The sequence below is a fragment of the Olea europaea genome, chromosome 15 (genome assembly GCF_002742605.1).
Source record: "Olea europaea var. sylvestris chromosome 15, O_europaea_v1, whole genome shotgun sequence".
NCBI classification, from domain to species: domain Eukaryota; kingdom Viridiplantae; phylum Streptophyta; class Magnoliopsida; order Lamiales; family Oleaceae; genus Olea; species Olea europaea.
The window spans coordinates 17,038,728-17,065,677 of NC_036251.1; the positions used below are offsets into that span (position 1 = coordinate 17,038,728).

At 36.6% G+C, this 26,950-nt stretch overlaps 1 protein-coding gene across 1 annotated transcript; it reads left to right on the forward strand.

The window, feature by feature from the left end:
- Positions 1-420: 420 nt before the first annotated feature.
- LOC111411312 (BEACH domain-containing protein C2-like) lies at positions 421-26,950 on the forward strand. The gene is made up of 34 exons (XM_023041854.1): positions 421-578; positions 1,153-1,213; positions 1,361-1,785; positions 1,990-3,652; positions 4,466-5,253; positions 7,743-8,429; positions 11,022-11,156; positions 11,766-11,870; positions 12,070-12,183; positions 12,972-13,048; positions 13,783-13,864; positions 14,344-14,667; positions 15,171-15,787; positions 16,236-16,320; positions 16,507-16,701; positions 18,007-18,549; positions 18,635-18,778; positions 19,210-19,686; positions 20,044-20,189; positions 20,735-20,804; positions 20,895-21,043; positions 21,268-21,368; positions 21,513-22,030; positions 22,388-22,533; positions 23,274-23,343; positions 23,434-23,517; positions 23,796-23,907; positions 24,424-24,551; positions 25,461-25,610; positions 25,829-25,913; positions 26,035-26,155; positions 26,307-26,403; positions 26,511-26,624; positions 26,703-26,950. Exons 3-34 carry the CDS (start codon positions 1,420-1,422, stop codon positions 26,709-26,711), a joined length of 8,502 nt encoding a protein of 2,833 aa, XP_022897622.1. The 5' UTR covers positions 421-578; positions 1,153-1,213; positions 1,361-1,419; the 3' UTR covers positions 26,712-26,950.

Sequence of the window (26,950 nt, forward strand, 5' to 3'; positions counted from 1 at the left end):
TTCTTCTTCCTTCCCTCTTCTTCTTCTTCTCTTCTTCTTGGTCCAGACGTTTAGTGCAACTGAGGCACACTGGAGTTTCTGTGTCAAGTCCAGTGCGGGCATTGGCCTGCATTGGACTCCATGTAACTCCGTCCCTGATGCTAAGCGATATATTTAATGAAAAATTTATTTAATCATACATATCATTTAATGTCATATTAGTACTACCTATAATGATGTTTTATATTTTTAACATCATTGATATTAAATAGTATTTGCGCACACAGAAGGGAGTAAATTTGGAATCGTGAAAGATAAGGAGGTGTTGGCGGAACTCCTCAATTCTGAATCAGCCAAGTGGACTTTTCTTCTCCCTTACGCAATACGAAAAGGCCCATTGGGCCAATAATTTAGCACTATAACGTTAATTAAAAGTAATTGGCCTGGTCGGCCTTCGCTGTAGTCTTCAACTCGCCTCCGCTTTCGATCTCCGTCCGATTCAATTTTCCATTTCTGTTCTTGGTTGAAAACATCGTTTTTCATTAATAATCCATCTAAATTAATAATTCAAATCGGTGCTGTTTTTCCGATCTTTTAAGGTAAGAGTCACTAAATATCATTTTTTCTCCATGTTAATATTTGGTTTTAATTGATTTCCTTATAGATTGGTTTTTATAAATTTGGAATCTTTTGAACTAGTACGGGGCAATATATGATCAACATTAGCGTTTAAGTCTGAAAATTAGCAATGCATTATTTAAGTAAAGCTAGATCTGTTGCTAAGTATGTGTAACATTCACTCTTGACTTTTATTGGTTGTACAATTTTTGTTAATTTGTGATTATGCTGTAGCAAGTTTTATCTCTTTTTTGTTTTTTTTTTTGTTTTTTTTGTTTCTTACGTTAACTTTGCGAAATGGGTATTTCTTATTTATTCGGTCAGTCAATTTTGGCTTGTTTTGGTTTCAATTTTTGAATTGTTTCGATTCCGGGCTTGCATTGACTACCATAGCTATGAAAATCCCAATTTATGAAATTTCTTGATATTATGCTGAGCTAGAAAAAAGAGGGGAAGGTTTATTTGAGTGGGAAAATGAATTAAGTGTTTTTTTTTTTTTATGGGTTTTAACAATATGTTTTAACTTTGTAAATGTTTGATTTCACTTCACTGCAGGATCTTTGTAAATGTTTGATTTCACTACACAGCAGGATCTAATTGATGTTGCTTGTCAGAGGTTTGATTTACCTCCTCTTTTGTGTAAAGTTTCAACATTTATTTGCGAATTTGGCATCTTTTTTTTTCTCTTTTTAGTATTAGCTGTGTTGCTTTCCTTCTTGTCTTCTTCTTTATTTTGTGATGGTGTACTTTTATTGTCCTTCAGGTAAACCTATAAGTAAATCAGATGAAGTCTCTATAAGTTCGAGAAAGTAGTTTCAGAAAATGGAAGAAGAAGAAGAAACAAGGGACCATAGAGGATTTTCTGGTAGTAATCCTAAAACCTGCGGAGTAGGAACTGGTGTAGACCATACTGTAGGAACATCTATTACAGAAAAAGTTGAGATACATAGTAATATTGCAGATAATGAAGGTACCAATGTAGTTTTGCGAGGAGTTGATTCATCTTCTCCTGTCGTAGATGATGATCTTTTTGAGCATGTATCACTGAAAGAACATAATAAAAATGCTGAGGCTGTGAATGAGTCTTTCAATTCAGATAATTTGAGATATTCGTCCGGTGGAAGTGAAGAAACATTTGAGTTTTCCTTTGGAAATGTTCCAACTTCTATCTCTACCCCAGATGCAGAGGTGCATCATGATCACCATTTTTCAAGCCCAGGACCCGAGAGATATTTGACTAATAACGTTACAGTATCATCGTCCTCAGTTAGTCTTGATTCTGCTCTGCATTTCTATGGAGATAGTGGATACTCTCCTTTTGAGTCCCCTCAAAAGCCCAAGCCTAAACAGGTTATGCTTAATGTGTCTCCGGAGCTACCCCCAGATGCAGAGGTGCATCATGATCACCATTTTTCAAGCCCAGGACCCGAGAGATATTTGACTAATAACGTTACAGTATCATCGTCCTCAGTTAGTCTTGATTCTGCTCTGCATTTATATGGAGATAGTGGATACTCTCCTTTTGAGTCCCCTCAAAAGCCCAAGCCTAAACAGGTTATGCTTAATGTGTCTCCGGAGCTATTGCATTTAGTAGATTCTGCTATAATGGGCAAAACGGAAAGCTTGGAAAAGCTGAAGAATATTGTGAGTGGTGTTGAAAGTTTTGGGAATGGTGAGGAGGCTGTTACCATTGCTTACTTGGTAGTTGATTCACTTCTTGCCACGATGGGAGGTGTTGAGTCTTTTGAAGAGGACGAAGACGACAATCCTCCTAGTGTTATGCTGAACTCTAGGGCTGCCATTGTGTCAGGTGAGCTTCTTCCTTGGCTTCCTGCTGTTGGCGATTTTGAAGGTTTCATGTCTCCTAGGACTCGGATGGTAAGAGGTTTACTTGCTATATTGCGTGCTTGCACTAGGAACAGACATATGTGCTGTGTGGCTGGTTTATTGGGGGTGCTGCTATACTCAGCTGAGAGAATTTTTGTTCATGATGTTAGTGCACCTGAGAAATCGAAATGGGATGGAACTCCTCTTTGCTCCTGCATTCAATACTTAGTTGGTCATTCTCTTAGTCCAAGTGATCTGCATCAGTTGCTTCATGTCATTACAAAACTACTTGCCACCCCATGGGCAGCTCGTTTAGTTCTTTCTCTGGAGAAAGCTATGGGTGGAAAAGAGGTCAGGGGTCCAGCATGTACTTTTGAGTTCGATGGTGAAAGCTCTGGTCTGCTTGGTCCGGGAGAGAGCCGATGGCCTTTTACTAATGGATTTGCATTTGCAACCTGGATCTACATTGAGTCATTTGCAGATAATTTAAGCACAGCAACTACAGCTGCTGCAATTGCAGCTGCAGCTGCTGCCACATCAGGGAAATCATCTCATATGTCGGCAGCAGCTGCTGCTAGTGCTCTAGCTGGTGAAGGCACAGCACACATGCCTCGGCTGTTCAGTTTCTTAACTGCTGATAATCAGGGGATGGAGGCTTATTTCCATGCACAGTTTTTGGTTGTTGAATGTGGAAGTGGGAAGGGGAGGAAATCTTCTTTGCATTTTACTCATGCGTTCAAACCGCAGTGTTGGTACTTTATTGGCCTTGAACATACTTGCAAGCAGGCGCTCCTTGGAAAGTCAGAGAGTGAGCTAAGGTTGTACGTAGATGGTTCGCTGTATGAAAGTCGTCCTTTCGATTTCCCACGAATTTCCAAGCCACTGGCATTTTGCTGCATTGGGACTAATCCTCCGCCAACTATAGCTGGTTTACAACGACGTCGTCGTCAATGCCCTTTGTTTGCTGAGATGGGGCCTGTATATATTTTTAAGGAACCTATTGGGCCAGAGAGAGTGGCACGGTTGGCTTCTAGGGGAGGTGATGTGCTGCCTTCTTTTGGTAGCGGGGCTGGGTCCCCATGGCTAGCCACAAATGACCATGTCCAAAGAATGGCACAAGATAGTGCATTTCTGGATGCAGAAATTGCTGGATGTCTTCATCTACTTTATCATCCCACCTTACTCAGTGGGCGGTACTGTCCAGATGCTTCTCCTTCTGGTGCTGCAGGTATCAGAAGTTCTACATTTTGGTAAAGTTAAATCAAAATTAACAGTCTGATATCCAGTTATTATTGTTTTCGGTTTTATTTCATGCAAGATTCTACCACATAATGGGTCCTCTTGGTCTATAATCATATCGGGAGGTTGTTTCTTAACTCTAGAGTAATTGGATTTCCTTTGAACTGCCGGAGTCTAGAGACCATTTGTAGTAGGATAATGTTTTCTGAGAAGACAGATTACCCTCTCTTTCGGGGGATTGGTATAATTTCCAAAATGTTTCTTTCTTTTTACATTTTCCTCGTCTTGCTTTTTGGCAGGTAGTCTTTAAGTAATTTGATTTTGTTATTGTTCTCTATAATTAAATAGGAATAGAGACTATGCTGAGATAAGGTGTGTTTGGGTTGAGTTGCTATTTTTGTGCTCAAGCTGATTGCTTCTGGAATTTTAAATTATACATTTGGGCTTGACTTGATTTATTAGCCCCCGTTTGGCCCCCATTTTGTGGAAATGAAAATAGGAGGAATAGTGTTTATTTGAAAAATGAGTGGTTGAAAAATAAGGAAATTTTTTTAGTTTACGTGTAATATTATTTTATGAAAAATTGTATGGTTGAAAATGGGAGAGATAAAAATGAAATGTAATGGAATGAAAATTAATGGGGGTCAAACGGGGGCTTAATTTGTGGTAACATAATAAACTGGACCTTCTCCCAAAATCTATGGTACAGTCTCTCTAGAATAGAGTTCTTGCTTCTCTTCTCTGCATGCCTACAGCTCAAAACACTTATTCTCTATAATCAACAGTGTTCCTTGGTGTTCAGGCATGCTTCGAAGACCTGCGGAGGTTCTTGGTCAAGTGTATGTCGCTACAAGAGTGCGGCCAACAGAAGCTCTGTGGGCCCTGGCTCATGGAGGTCCAATGTCCTTACTTCCACTAGTGGTGAGCAATGTGCAAGAGAATAGCCTGGAACCACTCCAAAATGACCTCTCTTTGTCTTCGGTCACTACTTCTCTTGCTGCTCCCATATTCAGAATTATCTCTTTGGCCATTCAGCACCCTGCGAACAATGAAGAGTTGTGTCGCAGAAGTGGCCCTGAAGTTTTATCGAGAATCTTAAACTATCTCCTGCAAACGTTGTCGTCGCTTAATGTTTCAAATGACCATGGAGTTGGAGATGAAGAACTTGTTTCTTCAATTGTCTCTTTATGCCAGTCTCAGAAGTTTAACCATTCACTCAAAGTGCAGCTTTTTAGTACACTGTTACTTGACCTTAAGATTTGGAGTTTATGCAGCTATGGACTACAAAAAAAGCTTCTGTCTTCACTTGCAGATATGGTTTTCACCGAGTCATCTGTCATGCGAGATGCTAATGCTATTCAGATGCTTTTAGATGGTTGCAGGCGATGCTATTGGACCATTCACGAAAGTGACTCTGTCAATGCCTTTTCTATAAATGAGGATGCTCGCCTTGTTGGTGAGGTGAATGCTTTGGTTGATGAACTATTAGTGGTTATTGAACTTTTAGTTGTGGCAGCTCCTCCTTCCTTGGCTGTGGAGGATGTTCGGTGTTTACTTGGGTTCATGGTTGATTGCCCTCAACCAAATCAGGTAAAATAGCCATTTTTGACTAAAACTTGTTTTGTTCTTGTAAAAAAATCAATCGGATGTTGTTCCTTACAGTTACCTTCTCAGTTCTTGTATCAAATTCTTGGTTTCAACTATCAAGAGAATTTTTATTTGTCCATGTTTGACAACTTAAGAATTTGTTATTGATGAAGAGTTGCTTACTGGAATATGTTGGCGATTGGTTGAAAATAACTTAATCTATAGAGTATGTATGCTGAATTGTATAATCACAGCTGAACAGTTTTTGAGTTGTTTTCCTTAAATGGCATAAACCTTCTGGCTTAAGATGCTTCTTAAAGTGAACATGTCAAGTTTAGTTGTCTGGTGAAGCATGTTACTTTTTACATTTTTCATAACATTCTACCTATGTTCATGCTTTATAACTTAATTATTGAATATGTCTTGCTTTTTGTGATATTATGTTAATAGGAATGTAAGAGTTTTTAAAACTGCTTGACTTCTTGCTTTAGAAAAACATGTCATGTTCCTGTCTATATTTGGGGTGCTTAGTAGCACGGACACTCTACTCTAACTAGGGTAGCGTGTCCGTGTTAGACACGTGTCGATATCGACGCTCTTCGAATACTTTACAATAATCTTTTTTCTTTATTACTATAACTATTATATATTTTTAACTCAAAATTATTAATAAATAACAAATAAGTATTCATATTTAAAAGATTTCAATAAGAATAATCAATAATAAGTGTAAAACTAAATTTTAACTATATAAATGAAGAATTTTAAAGAATTTAATGAACGAGTCGGAAACGTGTCGTGTCAGTACTTTTTTGAAAAATCATGAGTTGACGTATTTGACACGTATCGTGTTGGACACACGTGTCCGGGTCGGTGCATCATAGTTGTGTATATAAAATGATATTACTCAAATTGATGGGCTTTTGGTTTGTGGTACTAGAATTTTTCTGTACTGGTGACCCGTTATGAAACTGATTTTTTCATCTTTCTCTACTTCGGAAGGGCAGTTTTAAGTAACTTGATTGAGCCAGTTGCTCAAAATGTGAACAAGGGCAGAGTGTTCTGGTGTCCAGTTACTGGAGAAAATCTGGCTAGAAGTTTTTACGAGAACAACTTCAACAAGAAGTAATAACTAAGTCTTATTATCAATTAACTTGGTGTCAACAAAAAGAATCATTGGATCTAGCACAACTTCTATTAAAAGGTTCAATGAAATCAAAACTTTTACAACCACATATTATGGCCATGATAATGTTGGTATACTTCTACCTATTCTAATGTGTTCTGCTAGAATCATATTGCTATGGTGAAAGAGTTTCTTTAGGTTATTTCATTGGAAATTGTTGTTAATGATCAATATCCATTTGCTTCTGCCATGAATATTCATTTGAATATGGTTAACCCCATGAGAGATGCAATTACTTAAAGATTTTGTGAAATAAAGGGGAAGACTGACAAAATTTGTGAGTTGAGGTAATATATATAGTGAAGTATATTTCTGAAATTTATATAGCTGTCTTGTTTGCATATAACATTAATGGACAGGTTAGTATCATGCTCAGTCCATTTGTTTAATGAGCAAAGATTTGGTATTCGTGCTTGGTACACATTCAATTGTGGAATGAATCTGAACAGAAGCCAATTGACATTATGTTCATTCGGCTACTTCCATTTGTTATGGCATGACCATAGTTGTCGAAAGGAAATGCAACACCTATTTAAATCTCTTCAGTTACAATGGTTCTTCAGTTTAAGTTTATTTTTATCCTCGCTTATAATAACAAGTTTAACTGGAGTCAATGATCTCTGTTCACACTAAAAGACCATGTTTATTGAGGCGAATGCAACTGATTCTGTATAGCTTTTTCTCCAAAAAGTTTCTCTGGCTTTTTGTTTCTGAAAAATAGAAAACTTGTCAATACTTAGCAATAAGCATCTTGTAGAAATTCAAGACTGCAGATTGATTGCTCATTGTGATTTGTTTTTGTTGTCGTTCCGTTTGCAAGTTCCTGTGGTTCAAATTTCTTATCAGTTTGTAACTTGCCACCATATCTAGATATGGGGTACATCCAACTTGACAAACTACTGCTAGAGAATTTGTTTTTCCCTGGGTCACAATGTTATATGACATGCTTCTTGTTTAATTGTTTGGCACCTTTGAAAGTAACATGTTTGAGTGGAGCAACTGAGAGATCTTGCTTAAACCATATGATATAAGACTAGGTTATATGCGTTTGCAGTCCTAATTTATATTTTCAGAAAGTACGTGATTGATACTCAAAAGACAATGCAATGATCTAACTCATTGATTGCTGGTACATTATTTAACTTTACATCCTTCAATTTTGACTGCCTTTATGCAAACAATAATGTGGTCTCACTGTCCACAAGTACTTGATCTGAACTCAAATGTTTTGATTTTTGTCATCCAAAACTTCTAAAAGTATGTCTGACCTGTCTCTTTGAACTTATTCTACAACTTCTCCTTCCAGGTTGTCAGGGTGCTACACCTGATATATAGGTTGGTTGTTCAACCAAATACATCCAGGGCTAAAACCTTTGCCGATGCATTTAAATCATCAGGTGGTGTAGAAACACTTCTTGTTCTTTTGCAGCGTGAAGCGAAAGCTGGAGATATTGATGCTTCAGACTTTTCATCGAAGAGTGATGACGCTTTATCATCCCAGAAAACTGAATTAGATATTGGAAACGGGGCTTCAGAGGATATTGATTACGATGATACAGGACGTATGGATAAAGATGTTTCAACTTCACAGGCAAAGGCTTATCAACCCAAGTCTTTTGATGGGTCAAAGATATCTACTATTGGAAGGATGTCTTCTATCCCTGAAAATCCATTTATTAAAAATTTGGGCGGCATAAGTTTTTCAATAAGTGCTGAAAATGCACGGAATAATGTGTATAACATTGACAAAAGTGATGGTATCATAGTTGGCATTATTAACCTCTTGAGTGCTTTGGTAATATCAGGATATCTAAAATTTGATAAGCCTGTTCCCCCGGATGTGATGAACAACATTCTCAGTTTGCTTGAGGGAGGAGGTTCCATGTTTGATGATAAGGTCTCCCTTCTTCTTTTTGGATTACAAAAGGCTTTCGAAGCAGCACCAAACAGGCTTATGACAAGCAGTGTATACACAGCTTTACTGGCTGCCTCGGTATGTCACATGTCTTTTCTCATGCCTAGTGCTCCAATGTTGCAGTTTGTGTGCAATATTCTATGCATATATATTGCGAGTCTTCTACTCCTGACTAATTTCTATTTAGATTTCCTGTTTGGTGAGGAACTCGTGGAAGGTGTGTGGGGAGGGGGGGGTGTCAATTTTCGATGCTACTTTTCTTTTGTTTCTGTTCTAAAACACACCACTAATGGAACATAATTTGATTTTTTCTGAATCATTATTAATGTTCTCACGTTGTACGTGATCTAATTATTATGTTCTGGCCGACTTTCAACCTTGAGGGCAATGAGGATAGGGTACTGATGGTGGGCATTGTTGCTGTAATGGAAATCTGCTATTGTGTTTATGACTGTGGTGCATGATTATATTAGTGTAATCCTGCTCTATTAGTTGGTGGGTGAAGTATCTCTATATTGTGTTACAAATAATTACTTCAGATGTGACAATGCTTTAGGTCATTGCTACAGTTTTGCACCATTGATTTTTTTCTTTTCTAAATATCAGTATCATGATGCTGAGGTCCAAGTGGGTCTGTCTGAATTTTTCTGCCTGCTCTAGGTCTCATGTGAACAGTAGGTTTAATACCTATTATCCATACATTTGTTAGTTGTTTGATAGCAAAATCGATTATGAAAGAATTATTCTCTCTCCTGAATAGTCGATGCTATTTCTAGGTGACCAGGAGCATTTTAAGTTGTTATCTTGAAATCAAATACGGACTGAAGATAATTTGCTTGGAAGTAAGATTTTGATCTGTTTGTTCAATTGAAGGTTCTAGTTGTCTGTGTAAACTATCTTACTTGTAATGCTGTTAGGATGCACTGCCAAGAATCTCTATTGCCCTCAGTAATAAATGAGAAAACTGTCTACCTCTCCTTTTTCTCTAGAGTTTTTTTAATTATTTACGTGGAAATATTTTCTTTCCCTCCATGCCATGCTATATGACATATTTCTTGTTTGGGGTTGTGTTACAAAGCAGTCACTTCCTGAAATTGGAAGCGCACTCTCGTTAGAATTTTAAATTTCCATTTAATGTATAAATAAATATTGGGAGAAAGTAATGCTGACATATCTAATCATTTCAAAATGCAAGTTGGGGGGTTGCAGATTTGATGCTAAAACTATTTGTTGAATGTCCGCATCTGAAGTTTAAGCTGTTCAAGAGGGGACAAATTTATTTATATAAATATTATTTTCAACGTGTCCCCTCATGTGCATGTCGGATTCATTTTTTCATAAAAACCATAGCGTGTACAATTTTTATAAATGGATGGTTGTAAGGCTTGAAACCTGGTATTTTCCAAGCTCTAATATTATGTTGAACTACCTCATCTAAAAACCTAGTTGTTAGAGAGGGAGCAAATTTATTAGTTTCAATATTGTCTTCAACTTTATGGGTGAGTTGTAAAAAATAAGGCTCCTTTTTCTTGACCTTAGCGCCAAGAAGTTATTTGACAAGCCATGTGGATGGAGAGGATAAAAATACTCTTCAAAGCCCTTGTTTGAGCCCATTCTATTGAAATAATGCATTTTTCAACAGTATTTCAACATCATTTCAACCACACATTTTTAATAAAATAATATTATACATAAATCCAAAACTTTTTCTTATTTTTTAACCACACATTTGTTATCAATACACTATTCAAAAATTCATTCTCTCCACCAAAATGGGGCTCAAACAAGGGGAAAGTAAAGTTTGAGGTAAAATTCTTGTATATTTTACATTATATGCAACATTGCCGAGTTGTAATGATTGTTTTTGTGAACTTTGAGCTGTTGTTCGCTCAGAAGTGGGCACGGCCTGATCATTGATTAAATTGAGACTTTATAGAGAATGAGAGATTTTCCCTCTTTGCTACAATAGTCTTCTGTGATGAATGCAATTACCTATTAGTTGGTGCAGTTACCAAAGGCATGTATCTCTAAGATGCAATTAATGGGACGATCACTAGAAATAATGGTGAGACCATAGGTCTTTGGTGCTGTTGAGTCCCCTTTTTGATGTCTACCTGAGGACCTCTGTGAATGTTATGCAATGGAGGGGGTGAGTAGCACCAAGCTGAAAAGCAATATCTGAGCATTCCCAGTCACTCAGGAAGAAAGCAGCTGAATTTCAATCGTACAATTAGGACCTTGGAAATCGGGTTTTCCGAATTTCTCTCTTCTGGCCTGGCATAAATTCCTACTACTGGTTATGCATGTAATATCACAATAATCAATTTAAAATATAGTTGTTCTGGAAGTGTCATAGAAACATTAAACAATGGAAGTCAAATGCCTGATTAAAAATGTTTGTTTGCATCATATTTACTTGTAGCAAGTTATTAAAATGACCTTCAATATGTAACTGATAGAATGGTAATGTATTCATGATCTAGTGAGTGGATGACATTCTACCTGATAAGAATAATGAGTCCGTCCAATGTTAAATGAGTTGCTGAATTTGAGCATCTAATAAAGCCTGCATATGAATGATAACCTACATTCAAATAATTTTCTGTTAATTCTACTTTTAAAGGGTTGCTTGATATCTGGGATGTTTACTTTTATTTTATTTTTCCCCAGATAAACATGTCTTCAACAGATGAAGGTCTATACTTGTATGATTCAGGCCATCGCTTTGAGCATCTGCAGCTATTGTTGGTTCTTCTTCGTTCTCTTCCATATGCATCGATGGCATTGCAAAGTCGAGCATTACAGGTACTTAGTTGTGGCATGCAAACTTAATTGTGAGCTGAATAGCTGATTGCGGAACTAAGCAGTCATATGCTGTTTCAGATTCTCTTCTCTATCTTTTATGGTAAAATCTTGATAGATATTTGTGGTTCACTAGGGGGCAGGACAAAGTTCATGCGAATTAATTTTTATGATAGAAGTGTACAGCTTGATAAACCTGCATACTAAGATTTGCTAGAAAAGGCTTACACAGTGCATCTTCTGGGGTTTCTCCTTTTTTGTGCATTAATGATCTTTGTGTCTACTTTTGACATTGAAGTCTGACTTGGCTATTAATAGGCTAATCATATTTGCCCGACTCCATTTAGCTGGCTTTTGGCTCATTAGTATTTAACAAAGCAGAGCAAAGAAAGACAGATCATGCTAAATGTTTTCTTATCCCAACATTTATTTATGGATTATGTGCATCATTTTGATTCGACAATGTCATTATTTGGAAAAAGTTTGCATTTCATGGTGAAATAATAATGTTAATTTATCACCACTTTGAATGATTATGTTATTCACCTGCTTAATCTTTCCTTACCACAGTCCTACTGTTTTTTTAGTTCTCATACTTACTTTTGGTTTCAGGATCTTCTGATTTTGGCATGCAGTCATCCAGAAAATAGAATCAGTCTTACGAAAATGGATGAATGGCCTGAGTGGATTTTGGAGATCCTCATATCTAATCATGAGGTACTTCTATCACCATTAATCTTCAAATATTGATCGATTTTATATTTGCTATTGCAATCCGAGTGTGAAATAAGATACATGCTTAGTAGGATGAAAGTTTCATTCTGTAATGGTTGGTATGGGTGTTTGTATGATGTCTCTTTTCGTTATATGTTCAATTTAACTTGCATATTTTCACTCTTATCATTCATTTGTGCAGAAAAGTGGAAGTGAAAATACAAATTCATCCGCCGCGAGAGATGTAGAAGACTTTATACACAATTTCTTGATTATTATGTTAGAGCATTCTATGCGCCAGAAGGATGGATGGAAGGTTCGAGTTTTTTGACTATTTGTTTTTGCATTATATAATAAGTTGGCCGCCAACATTTTTGGAAAAAAAATTATGAGATTGAAATAGCACTACTAGGACATTAACCATGAGAAACAACAGAGATGTTATTGATGTTTGCTGTGGAAGCGAATAACTAAATTTAAAAATGAAAATGACAACTTTTTTGTGGTAAATTTGGTAATGCAATGGACAATCAGAATGATTTTGAAAAAAAATTAAAAAATACTGCTTATGATTTGAACTGAAATTTGATCTAGTTAATACTGCTGCTGCTATTCTTTTTGATCTACAATTTCAACTCAAGTTTTATCTTCCTTTAATTTAAATGCGCTAATAAAATCTCTTTTGAGACAGTGTAGATAGTACTAAATGAAAAGTTTTTGATGAAAATTCTAATAATCATAGTAGCTAATCTTCAGGTTGAAAGTTGTGTCTGAGATTGAAATATTTGTTTGTTGACTAGTTATTGAGTTGCCTACCTAGCTTTTTCCAGTAGATCTTTCAGGCAAAGAATACACAAAAAGTGCTTTATTTTTCAATGTTGATGTACACAGTCTTTCTTTTTACTCCTTTCTAAACATCTTCTTCGCAGCCATGCATATGTTCAGAATCAAGTTAGGATGGTCATATACCTTCCTCTGCCAAACCTCTGTTGTGAGGCTTATCCTATAATGATTCAGTTTTGCTCTTGTTTGGCGTTGCATTGATTTCATGTTTGGATTTCAACTCAGCAGTTTCATTTATATATTTTGTCATTACTTTGACAGGATATCGAAGCTACAATTCATTGTGCAGAATGGCTTTCTATGGTTGGTGGTTCTAGCATTGGAGATCAAAGGATTAGGTATTGCCACAATATCTGGCATAAAATTTTTCTGTTGGATATAAATAGTTCATCATTGAATTCGATAGATATTGGTGATCCACAATAGCCGTCACTCTTTTTTATGATGCATGACAACTTGAAAAATTAAACCCTCGGTGGAATTTTTATTCTGTTTTATTGTCAATCTTTGTTGTACATGCAGACACAAGTTTATCTTATAGACCAAGATTCTAATGTCAATTACGTAACACAACTCCCCGAAGAAAGCACTTGATAATTCAAGGACTTACCCCATGTTACTCTGATTCCAAACTAAACCCAAATAAAACCAACTAACCTAATTTCAAGGGCTAATGACCAATTCTATAAAAACCTCCTGAGTTACTATAAACCTTCAAAAAATGGGTACACTAAACGTACTTTATCATTGTTAAATAAAGAGTAGTACCATTGCTTAATCAGTTAATAATAATTTTAAAGCTTGACAAAATTCACTAAGCTCCTTATCTTTTGAGAGACTTGAGTTGAATCTTGGTATATATGTGTGTGTGTGTGTAGTTCCTCAACTATTGACCGATATACAATTTGATCCTCTAACTTTCATCATCTTGCACCAAGGTCCTAATTTTCATAATTATCGACTATAAATGATTTTGGGGTATTATAAAATGGCTCATGCTGTGGTTTAATTTTTGTTATCATTTACCACTAGAGCCATATGCTTGTCCTTACCATCTTCATTTTGTTTCTAGACGTGAAGAATCATTGCCCATATTCAAAAGAAGGCTTTTGGGTGACTTGCTGGACTTCGCTGCAAGAGAACTACAGGCTCAGGTGATCTTTTTGGTTTTGTCTTCAAAATTTTAAGTTCAGTTTTTTCCCATGAACTTCATATTTTTTTCATCTTCACTTTCTAAGTTATTGATATAAAATAATTTTCTATTGATTATTGACTTCAAGAACGAGGTTCAGATTATGGAAATAATGTTCCTCCAGAGAGTTTCAATATTTCAAGAAGCTTATTGTCATTTGTCTTATCTTTTTAAACAAGAAAGTATCTCATATTAACTTAATAAGCTCATTTATGACTTATTCTCAGAACTGTTGTTTTGGTAATTTAGCAACACTTTTAGTTTTGGTTCACCTTTGACCAAATGCCTTCCCCTTTAAATGCTCATTATTGGTCCTTTTGCTTTATATTTCAGATTATTTAAGTTGCATTTGGATAATCTTGATTGTAATTTAAGATGCATGTTATATCTTCCTATATTATTTTAATGTCTCTACATGCTAACTGTTTTTTTTTACTGCAGACTCAAATTATTGCTGCAGCAGCAGCTGGTGTGGCAGCTGAGGGATTGTCACCTGAGGATGCGAAGGTGGAATCTGAGAATGCTGCTCAGCTTTCTGTAGCTCTGGTTGAGAATGCAATTGTGATTCTAATGCTTGTTGAAGATCATTTACGATTACGAAGCAAACTTTATAGTGCTTCACGTTTGCCAGCTATATCTCCTTCCCCTCTTTCAAATATTATGCCTGTTTGCAACCCCTCTTCAACTGCGGTGGGTGGAGAAACTCTTGAACCGGTGCCTGCTCGTAACTCAGCATCTAGTCACTCTAAAGGACTCTCTCTAGACGTATGTTTGCAACTAGATTGATTATTTTATACATAGCTGGCCTGCACACAGTTAATTGATGCACTTTCTTTCGACGTGTGGATGCAGCTATATTGATTATTTCACCCATAGATGGCTTGCACACAGTTAATCGATACACTTGCTTTTGTAGTTTTTCTATCAGTCCTTTTCGTGTCAGGTTTTATCTCCACGGTCATGCCTTTTTTCTATTCATATTATTTTTACTTACGTCATCTTTTGTTGACAATGCTCCTTCCATTGGTTTTCAGAGTATATTAAGCATACTTCCATCATTCAGACTGGGTGTATGGATAAGCTTAGTCTGTTTCTGTTTGCAAATATTATGTGTACCTGTCAGTTTGATGGCTCTGTTACCAATGCTCTGCGTTTGATGTGTTACACCATTGCTCATGGAAGAGCATGAATTAAAATTTGCCTCTTTTTATATTATTTCAAATCATCATGCTTCCTTGTAAAATCTAAATCTATCTCGTGTGAACTAGGTGCTTGCTTCAATGGCTGATGCCAATGGGCAAATTTCTGCAGCAGTAATGGAGCGGCTTACTGCCGCTGCTGCAGCAGAACCTTACGAATCAGTCAACTGTGCTTTTGTATCATATGGAAGCTGTGTTGTAGATTTAGCAGAAGGATGGAAATACAGAAGTCGATTGTGGTATGGTTTTGGCCTTCCTTCAAAGGCATCAGACTTCAGTGGTGGTGGCAGTGGCTGGGAATCTTGGAAATCTGCACTGGAGAAAGACTCTAATGGAAACTGGATTGAGCTTCCATTAATAAAAAAGTCAGTTGCAATGCTTCAAGCTTTGTTATTAGATGAGTCAGAACTTGGTGGTGGTCTTGGTATTGGAGGAGGATCTGGTACTGGAATGGGAGGCATGTCAGGACTTCACCAATTATTAGACAGTGACCAACCTTTCCTATGTATGCTCCGAATGGTGCTTGTTTCATTGAGGGAAGATGATGAAGGTGATGATCGCATGCTCATGTTTAATATGGAAGATAGATCGCTGGAAAATTTAGGTCGACAAGGCAGCAATATTTCATCTTTTGATACAAATACCAGAATGACAATGAGAAAACCGCGAGCGTCATTGCTTTGGAGGTATTACGCACACTGATCATTCTGGTCAACTCGAAGACATTATCCCACAGTTTATATGACTTCATTTACATTATTTTGCTACTGAAAACTGCTGCGTGTATATCTTGACTAAAATGATCATTTTTATTAGATCTATAACTTGACTCAAAATCTCTTATGTTCTACTCACCCAGGAAATGCCTGCACGAGCGTCATTGCTTTGGAGGTATTACGCACACTGATCATTCTGGTCAACTCGAAGACATTATCCCACAGTTTATATGACTTCATTTACATTATTTTGCTACTGAAAACTGCTGCGTGTTTATCTTGACTAAAATGATCATTTTTATTAGATCTATAACTTGACTCAAAATCTCTTATGTTCTACTCACCCAGGAAATGCCTGCCCATGCTTTTCACTATATATTTTGAATGAAACTGATTCATAGTTAATGATGTTGTACAGTGTATTATCTCCTATCCTGAAAATGGCAATTACTGAGTCAAAAAGGCAGCGAGTTTTGGTTGCTTCATGCATTTTATATTCTGAGGTCAGTTTTTTTACAATTTTTGGCTTTTGTTGGTCTTAACATCTGTTTTTGGCAATTCTTGGACATCTATTTCCTGATTTTATTCCTATTTCCCCTAAAACATAATGTTTTACATATTTTTCTTGCATCAATGGCAGCTGCTATTTTCCCTCATGTTGTTATCTTAGTGCTTCATTATTCCTGCAGGTATGGCATGCTATCGGCATGGACCGGACCCCTCTGCGCAAACGGTATCTGGAGGTCATTCTACCTCCATTTGTTGCCATTTTAAGAAAGTGGCGACCCCTTTTGGCAGGAATTCATGAGCTTGCTACTGCAGATGGTATAAATCCTCTTGTTGCCGATGACCGTGCCTTGGCTGCAGATGCTTTGCCTATCGAGGTTTTTGTGCTAAAAGTCTTACTTGAATTACAATCCTGTTATCCATTTTGTTTCACAGCAGTTTGTCTCAAGTTATAGAATCCCATCAAGAAGGGGGCAGTTTAGATGGTAGCATGTTCAGTATATACCACCATCTAATCGTACACATTAGTCATGTTCTCACCTAGATATTTGGCCCACCTCACCTTATATATCCAGATATATGCATTAGTAATATGTCTGATAACATTTAGGATCATTATTAAATTGAATCTTGCTACTTATTCTGTCATAATAGCTTTGCATCCACAAGCAAGTAATTTTACACAGAAAATTGTACGTATAAAGGACAATTAACGAGGCCCACTTACCTTGAATCCTTTGCAATTTACTTTCTGAAAAGCAAATGGAGATATCCCTAGCTGTCCACGAATTCAACATTCCAAGAGTCCTATGTCATTACCATTTATTAAGAAACTTCAACATACTCATTTTCTTTTTATCTTCTTTTTATTTTTTTAACCACCTAGACATAAGTTAAATTTTGAACTAAGCCATTATTTCATTGAACTGCACTTTTTTTAGACCTGTCAAGAAAAAAGTTACTAAAGACAAAAAAAAAAGTACACAGAAAACTTAGCACTGTTTACCTCAATATCCTCTAAAAAGTTGTGTTTTAGATTAGTTTATCATCAAGTTTGGCCAATAATCAAAACCCAAACCGTAAATGTTTCAAAATGGGGTTAGCTAAGCTAAATTTTATTGTTATTTTTTTTCACCATAAATATAAGAAGGTCAAAACATCTAAGATTGCGAAATAAAACAAATAGATCAAACACCTAGATAACTTAAGCTTAAGCTATTAGGCCATATATAAATAGAAATGATACAATGAACACCAAAGCCCATCTTATGCTAAGCGCTGGTGACACGACATATGAATTCATTAGTAGCTATGCCATGTCACTAATGCTTAGAACAAGATGAGCATCGGTGCTCATTAGTTCATTTCTCTGTCTATATATAAGTTAGTGTTGCCACAATGCGAAGACCACCTTTGAAAAGTTGTCGATGTTGCACCATAATGAAATCGTTTAGTTTCATTTAAGACTATTCCATAAGTTGTCTGTTTTATTTTTATCTGTAGTTGCAATTTTCTAGTTATATCTCTCTCTCATTTTGTATACCTGCAATAAAACAAATTAGCTTTTTCTTTGAACATGCTGAGCGAACATTTTTTTTTTTGGGAACCTTCTAGATTATTTACTGATTGTTATAGTTTCCCATTTGATCACAATGTCTGAACAATTAATCATCTCTCTTTAGGCTGCTCTTGCTATGACATCTCCTAGCTGGGCTGCTTCTTTTGCATCACCTCCTGCTGCTATGGCATTGGCAATGATCGCTGCTGGTGCTGCTGGAGCAGAAACCGCTGCTCCAACTTCTTCACATATGAGGCGAGACTCTTCATTGTTAGAGCGGAAAACAACTAAACTTCATACATTTTCTAGCTTTCAAAAACCTTTGGAGGTACCTAGCAAATCTCCAGCTGCTGCCAAGGACAAGGCTGCTGCAAAAGCAGCTGCCCTGGCTGCTGCAAGAGACCTTGAACGCAATGCAAAGATTGGTTCAGGACGAGGTCTCAGTGCTGTGGCAATGGCTACTTCAGCGCAGCGACGGCAAGAAAGTGATACAGAACGTGTAAAGAGATGGAATGTTTCTGAAGCCATGGGAACAGCTTGGATGGAATGCTTGCAGTCAGTTGATTCAAAATCCGTGTATGGGAAGGACTTCAACGCTCTATCCTATAAATATGTTGCTATCCTTGTTGGAAGTTTAGCTTTGGCTAGAAACATGCAACGATCTGAGGTATAATTTCTGTTAGTTTAATTATCATATATACTTATGCAGTGACAGATAACAATTGTCCTGAAATCTCTTTTCATGGGTTTAGGTTGACAGGAGGTCACAAGTTGATATAATAGCTAGGCACCGCCTATACACTGGAATTCGTGAGTGGCGCAGGCTGATTCACTCCTTGATAGAGATGAAATGTCTTTTTGGGCCTTTTAGTGATCGTTTATGCAATTCTCAACGCGTATGTTACTGCTTACCTTGGATTTATCAATTGTAAAGAATGACAGATCATATATATATATATATAACTTCAAAACCATGGATTTTCAGGTTTTCTGGAGGCTAGATTTAATGGAAAGTTCTTCAAGGATGAGGAGGATTTTGAGGAGGAACTACCATGGTTCAGATCACTTTGGTGCAGCTGCAGATTATGAAGATCATGCAGTGCAAAAGCATGAGAAAGATAATGTATGTACATAGATATGTATGTACATACATATATATATCTACATGTACATATATATAGATATGTATGTGTATATATATATATATATACACACATATATATGTACATATATATATATACATATATATGTACATAGATATATATATATACACATATATATGTACATATATATATATATATATAACTTCAAAACCATGGATTTTCAGGTTTTCTGGAGGCTAGATTTAATGGAAAGTTCTTCAAGGATGAGGAGGATTTTGAGGAGGAACTACCATGGTTCAGATCACTTTGGTGCAGCTGCAGATTATGAAGATCATGCAGTGCAAAAGCATGAGAAAGATAATGTCATAAGTCCATCCAAGGCTTCTATCTTAGCTGCAGAAGCTATCTCGATTGAGGTGGGAAATGAAGAGGATGAGCAAGAAGACGTTGCCTATTTGGACAGTAGTCCAAATGGCATGGAACAACACGATGAATTTCATAAAAGATCATCTGGAACCGCTGAACAACCACTTCAAACGACAACAGAGTCTAGAGATCCTCCAGTGACTAATGACCCAGTCTTGCCAATAGCATCTGCTGTTGCCCCGGGCTATGTTCCTAGCGAACATGACGAAAGAATAGTTCTTGAGCTTCCGTCTTCAATGGTCCGACCACTAAAGGTTCTGAGAGGAACTTTTCAAGTAAGTTCTGCATACCTAAATACTGAAACTGGTCTTGTTACGAATTATGCATGTGCACTAGCTACTAGTCATTTTCATAAATGATATTGTTTCTCATGGATTGATAACTGAATACTGAAACCGGTCTTGTTACAAATTGTTACGTATTATAGCACTACCTATTAGACATTTTCATTAATGATGTTCTCTTATGGACAAGAAATGAAATACTAAACTATGTTCGTCTGGATTTTTGCTGTTTCCTGTTTTGGCCACGGGCGGTCTGATCAGAAAACTTCTGTTTTTGTCGCACCCTGCTGAAACTCAACTTGTCCTCTTTACAAGGTCATAGCTTGTTACTGAACGTTTTATTGTCAGATAACAACAAGAAGAATCAATTTTATTGTTGATAACACGGAGAGCAATGACCTGGGTGATGGTTTGGAAAGTAAGACTGTGAAAAGGGTTCAAGAGAAGGATTACAGCTGGTTAATATCATCACTTCATCAAATATATAGCCGAAGGTGATAGTGGAACTCTTTTGCAGTTTTGCCACCTGAACTTTTCTCATTTCTATGAATTTTGGAGCAGATACTGATTATAGTATTTAATTTGTGCTTACTTTCCCTTTTTTTGTTTATTTATTTTTTCTGGGGTGGGGTAGCGATAGGTTAGTTAGCAGAAGCACATTTTTCAGAACTTGAAGAAGAAAATTGTCATTCTAAATATCAGGATTCTAATTTTCATCTCTATTCCTTTGCCTGGCTTTTGCTTTTACTCTAAAAAAGTTCACGTGTTTTCTCACACAATTGGTTTGTTTTGTTGTTCTTCTCAATGCTGTAGATACTTATTATAGTGTTTTTAAGAGTAAGAATATCTATTTACTGTCTCGGGGAAGGAAGTACCTTTGCTTTCCTCCTCACATATCCTGTTCATATAATTCACTTGTCCTATTTAGTTACTCATTGGCACGTCTATTTTTTTGAGTGCAATCATGGATTCATGGTGCATTATGCATAGTGCACTTATTTTACCTGGAAAATCTTACTTAGAAAAACTGTTCTTACAGATATCTTTTGAGAAGAAGTGCACTGGAATTGTTTATGGTTGACCGGTCAAACTACTTCTTTGATTTTGGGGTATGTCTTTTTAAAAAATTTACTAATTGCTGGGCTTGGGCCTTTTGACTGACTACATATTTTTCAATATGTTGGTTATGTTCTCTGTAGGTCACTGAGGGACGAAGAAATGCATATCGAGCTATTGTTCAAGCTCGTCCTCCTCATTTGAACAATATATACCTTGCAACTCAGGTTTTTTACCATCTGATCCCTTGCCACCTTTCATGCAAACATCATAAGACATTCTGCACTCCATAGTCCTCCTCATTTGAACAATAATCAACTGTGATGCTCGGACTCTCCATTCATGTAGGAGTACTCGTGTCGACACGACACGGGTACTGGTACGGAATGTGGGTCAGATTCTTCAAGTTTGAATTGGACCCGACAAGAAAATCTTTAGAAAAATTGAAGATTTACCTTAGCTGTAGTTTGGTTGGAGATGGAAGATGTGTGTAAAGAAATAGTAGGTTGGCGCCAGCGATCTTTGGTCCAAAATGAATCTGCTGGCTATCTTCACTTGGAACCTTAAAATCGTGGAGGAGGAAGACGGCGACGACAGGAATGAAAGAAGAGATTTAGGTTTAACTTGAGTCTAGGCCATTTTTATTGGGCTAATAATATGGATGTGGGTTGGCTCAATAATTTGGATATGGATGGATTTAATTGAAGTTTGGGCCATTTTTAATATGGATATGAGTGAGCTAATAATGTAATTGTTTTTAGACCACATATATATATATAACTTCAAAACCATGGATTTTCAGGTTTTCTGGAGGCTAGATTTAATGGAAAGTTCTTCAAGGATGAGGAGGATTTTGAGGAGGAACTACCATGGTTCAGATCACTTTGGTGCAGCTGCAGATTATGAAGATCATGCAGTGCAAAAGCATGAGAAAGATAATGTCATAAGTCCATCCAAGGCTTCTATCTTAGCTGCAGAAGCTATCTCGATTGAGGTGGGAAATGAAGAGGATGAGCAAGAAGACGTTGCCTATTTGGACAGTAGTCCAAATGGCATGGAACAACACGATGAATTTCATAAAAGATCATCTGGAACCGCTGAACAACCACTTCAAATGACAACAGAGTCTAGAGATCCTCCAGTGACTAATGACCCAGTCTTGCCAATAGCATCTGCTGTTGCCCCGGGCTATGTTCCTAGCGAACATGACGAAAGAATAGTTCTTGAGCTTCCGTCTTCAATGGTCCGACCACTAAAGGTTCTGAGAGGAACTTTTCAAGTAAGTTCTGCATACCTAAATACTGAAACTGGTCTTGTTACGAATTATGCATGTGCACTAGCTACTAGTCATTTTCATAAATGATATTGTTTCTCATGGATTGATAACTGAATACTGAAACCGGTCTTGTTACAAATTGTTACGTATTATAGCACTACCTATTAGACATTTTCATTAATGATGTTCTCTTATGGACAAGAAATGAAATACTAAACTATGTTCGTCTGGATTTTTGCTGTTTCCTGTTTTGGCCACGGGCGGTCTGATCAGAAAACTTCTGTTTTTGTCGCACCCTGCTGAAACTCAACTTGTCCTCTTTACAAGGTCATAGCTTGTTACTGAACGTTTTATTGTCAGATAACAACAAGAAGAATCAATTTTATTGTTGATAACACGGAGAGCAATGACCTGGGTGATGGTTTGGAAAGTAAGACTGTGAAAAGGGTTCAAGAGAAGGATTACAGCTGGTTAATATCATCACTTCATCAAATATATAGCCGAAGGTGATAGTGGAACTCTTTTGCAGTTTTGCCACCTGAACTTTTCTCATTTCTATGAATTTTGGAGCAGATACTGATTATAGTATTTAATTTGTGCTTACTTTCCCTTTTTTTGTTTATTTATTTTTTCTGGGGTGGGGTAGCGATAGGTTAGTTAGCAGAAGCACATTTTTCAGAACTTGAAGAAGAAAATTGTCATTCTAAATATCAGGATTCTAATTTTCATCTCTATTCCTTTGCCTGGCTTTTGCTTTTACTCTAAAAAAGTTCACGTGTTTTCTCACACAATTGGTTTGTTTTGTTGTTCTTCTCAATGCTGTAGAGCTGGGGTGGGGTAGCGATAGGTTAGTTAGCAGAAGCACATTTTTCAGAACTTGAAGAAGAAAATTGTCATTCTAAATATCAGGATTCTAATTTTCATCTCTATTCCTTTGCCTGGCTTTTGCTTTTACTCTAAAAAAGTTCACGTGTTTTCTCACACAATTGGTTTGTTTTGTTGTTCTTCTCAATGCTGTAGAGACTTATTATAGTGTTTTTAAGAGTAAGAATATCTATTTACTGTCTCGGGGAAGGAAGTACCTTTGCTTTCCTCCTCACATATCCTGTTCATATAATTCACTTGTCCTATTTAGTTACTCATTGGCACGTCTATTTTTTTGAGTGCAATCATGGATTCATGGTGCATTATGCATAGTGCACTTATTTTACCTGGAAAATCTTACTTAGAAAAACTGTTCTTACAGATATCTTTTGAGAAGAAGTGCACTGGAATTGTTTATGGTTGACCGGTCAAACTACTTCTTTGATTTTGGGGTATGTCTTTTTAAAAAATTTACTAATTGCTGGGCTTGGGCCTTTTGACTGACTACATATTTTTCAATATGTTGGTTATGTTCTCTGTAGGTCACTGAGGGACGAAGAAATGCATATCGAGCTATTGTTCAAGCTCGTCCTCCTCATTTGAACAATATATACCTTGCAACTCAGGTTTTTTACCATCTGATCCCTTGCCACCTTTCATGCAAACATCATAAGACATTCTGCACTCCATAGTCCTCCTCATTTGAACAATAATCAACTGTGATGCTCGGACTCTCCATTCATGTAGGAGTACTCGTGTCGACACGACACGGGTACTGGTACGGAATGTGGGTCAGATTCTTCAAGTTTGAATTGGACCCGACAAGAAAATCTTTAGAAAAATTGAAGATTTACCTTAGCTGTAGTTTGGTTGGAGATGGAAGATGTGTGTAAAGAAATAGTAGGTTGGCGCCAGCGATCTTTGGTCCAAAATGAATCTGCTGGCTATCTTCACTTGGAACCTTAAAATCGTGGAGGAGGAAGACGGCGACGACAGGAATGAAAGAAGAGATTTAGGTTTAACTTGAGTCTAGGCCATTTTTATTGGGCTAATAATATGGATGTGGGTTGGCTCAATAATTTGGATATGGATGGATTTAATTGAAGTTTGGGCCATTTTTAATATGGATATGAGTGAGCTAATAATGTAATTGTTTTTAGACCACACGTATTTTAGTTTAATAAAATATTCAAACCATACAATTAATCATTTTTAAAAATTTTTTTTTTCAATTCATCATTTTTAATTCAAAAAATACGGAAATATCAAAGTAAAAATAAAATCTAAAAAACAAAATTCAAGTTTGAAAGACGTACCTAGTACTCATGTCCGAAATTTGGACTCTTTTTAGCCATGTCCTTGTATCCCACATTTTAGAAAATAAAAGATCCGACACTTAAATACGTACCCGAGTCCGATCGTCATAGATTCTCAATATATCCATGAACAAATATATACATCATAATGAACATTTTAGATTTGATTTTAGTTATTTTATACAAAGTATGTATTAGATTATATTCCAATTTGAGTACTTTTGCAGCCCATTGGTGCATTGAATGCTGATAGACTAAAGAAATTCCAAGAGAGATATTCCAGCTTTGATGATCCCGTTATCCCCAAGTTCCATTATGGTTCACATTATTCAACGGCTGGAACAGTAGGTTCTCTCTTTCTTATTACCCCTATTTGACCCTTATTTTTCCCAAAACTCATTTTCTATCACATTCTTCCATAAAATAATTTTACATTCAAACCCAAAACTTTTTTATTTTTATTTTTAACCACATTCTATAAAAGATCAATATTCGAAATCACATTTCCTGGAAAAATGGGTCTCAAACAGGAGCATTGGCTGTTTTAACACGAGTTACACAGTTTTACTGTGGAAAATATGGTCCTTTAACTTTGCATGCACATATATTGCAGTGGATGTAATTTGTTGTAGTAATATATCCAATATTTCCGTGCGCACATTAACACAAGTCTAGGGAATTGCAACAAGTCTTTCACCAAGAGTAATGTATTGGTACTTATTGTTAAATTGCTTCTCAAGATTTGACCAAAATCAACATTGCTTCATCAGACATCATCAAAATGAAGGAAACTACCTACAGTGGTGACTTACATGGGTCTGTGAAAGTTCTGATCTAACTGGAACTGCCCATTCCTTTTCCATTTTCCTTGCCGCCTTTCAATCCGTATTTGGAAAATCAAAGTAAAATGTCATAATAAGGAAGAGTCTACATTATTTAATTCACTTGTTGGCGAGGTTTGTTGGCCCTTTAGAAAGCTAACAAGTAGTAATATCATGATGCATGATTGGTTGTTGAAAATACAGTCATGGTATATAATTTAATCCTTAAATGGTTAAATGTTAATTTGGTTGCTTGAGCCTTCTATCGCATAGATGAGCGTAAGAGCATAAGCAATTTAAACATGAGAAACTATTCTCTTCCTCTTAGCCATGCCATGTTTGTTTATTGTCTATTTGTAGACTTATATGCCCCTTAGGTGCATGTGCCATGATTATAGAACAAAATTTTGAATCTTAATGACGATTTTGCAGGTGCTGTATTACCTCATGAGAGTGGAACCTTTTACTACTCTTTCTATTCAACTTCAAGGTGGCAAGTTTGATCATGCCGACAGAATGTTCTCAGACATTGCTGCTACTTGGAATGGAGTTCTCGAGGACATGAGTGATGTAAAGGAATTGGTATGTACCTGTCCAAGTGTTGCTGCAACTTTCTTTTCCTTTTTATGAACTGTATAATTGGAGTTTGAAAAGCAATTGCTTATTTGCAGTCTTTTAATCATATTCTTAGGCAGTTACTGACTAATTAGTCACATCTTGGTTCTTGACTGCAAGTCTTTCAGAATGCACACTTGAAAATGACGCGTAATCTAATGTTGCTACTCTTTTGTCTGTGTCAGGTCCCTGAACTATTTTATCTCCCAGAAGTTTTAACCAATGAAAACTCGATTGACTTTGGTTCGACTCAACTGGGAGGAAAGCTTGGTATGCACTTCCACTTTTTTGTGATAGAAAAGTAGAGTTATATCCATTCGTTGGCAGTGACAGATGTATCTATGACATCTACTTTTGTCATTTTTATCCCATTTCTCCCTTCATGCTACAGACTCAGTTCTGCTTCCTCCTTGGGCTGAAAATCCAGTGGATTTCATCCATAAGCATCGGATGGCACTTGAGAGTGAGCATGTTTCAGCACATTTGCATGAATGGATCGATCTCATATTCGGGTAGGTTTTGTTTTACTGTTGAAGCTGTATCAGAAATGTAAATTTCTATGTTCTGATCTTGATCTCTCTTAATTATTCTGGAATAAGGGTAATTTGAACATAATAGTTTATTTGCCACAATTTTCTCGCTCCTGCTAATTTTAATAAGTAGGTACAAGCAACGTGGAAAGGAAGCCATACAGGCAAGCAATGTTTTCTTCTACATCACTTATGAAGGAACAGTTGATATTGATAAAATATCAGACCCGGTGAGTTTGTGATCTGCTCCAGTTTTCCAATACATTTGTTATTAATATTCATCCTCCTTCGATAGCAGATACTTAATTTTTTTTTTTTTTTTCACTGTCTTGGAAAGGCACAACAACGTGCTACTCAAGATCAGATTGCTTACTTTGGCCAAACCCCATCACAACTTCTAAGTGCACCTCACATGAAAAGGATACCACTGGCAGATGTCCTTCACATGCAGGTAGTCTGTACTTTTATGTGTACTCTTCTCTTTGGCTGCATCAGACATTTTGCATTTAATCTTCACTTTCTTTGGCAGATAGTTTGAAAACCTGGTGCGGAAACGTTATGAATTCTTGTGATAAGAATTGTAATGAAAGAACTATATTGGAATGACTTGCTATTTATTGATTGAATAATAATTGATGTTGTTGAAAAATGGACAATGCTTCTATATTTATAGGCAAGATTATTTCCTACTTCTACTACTACTAGCTTTGATGTCCGAACTCTTTGAAATGGTCGGAATATCAGTGTCGAACACGACACGAAACGATAGGGGTATAG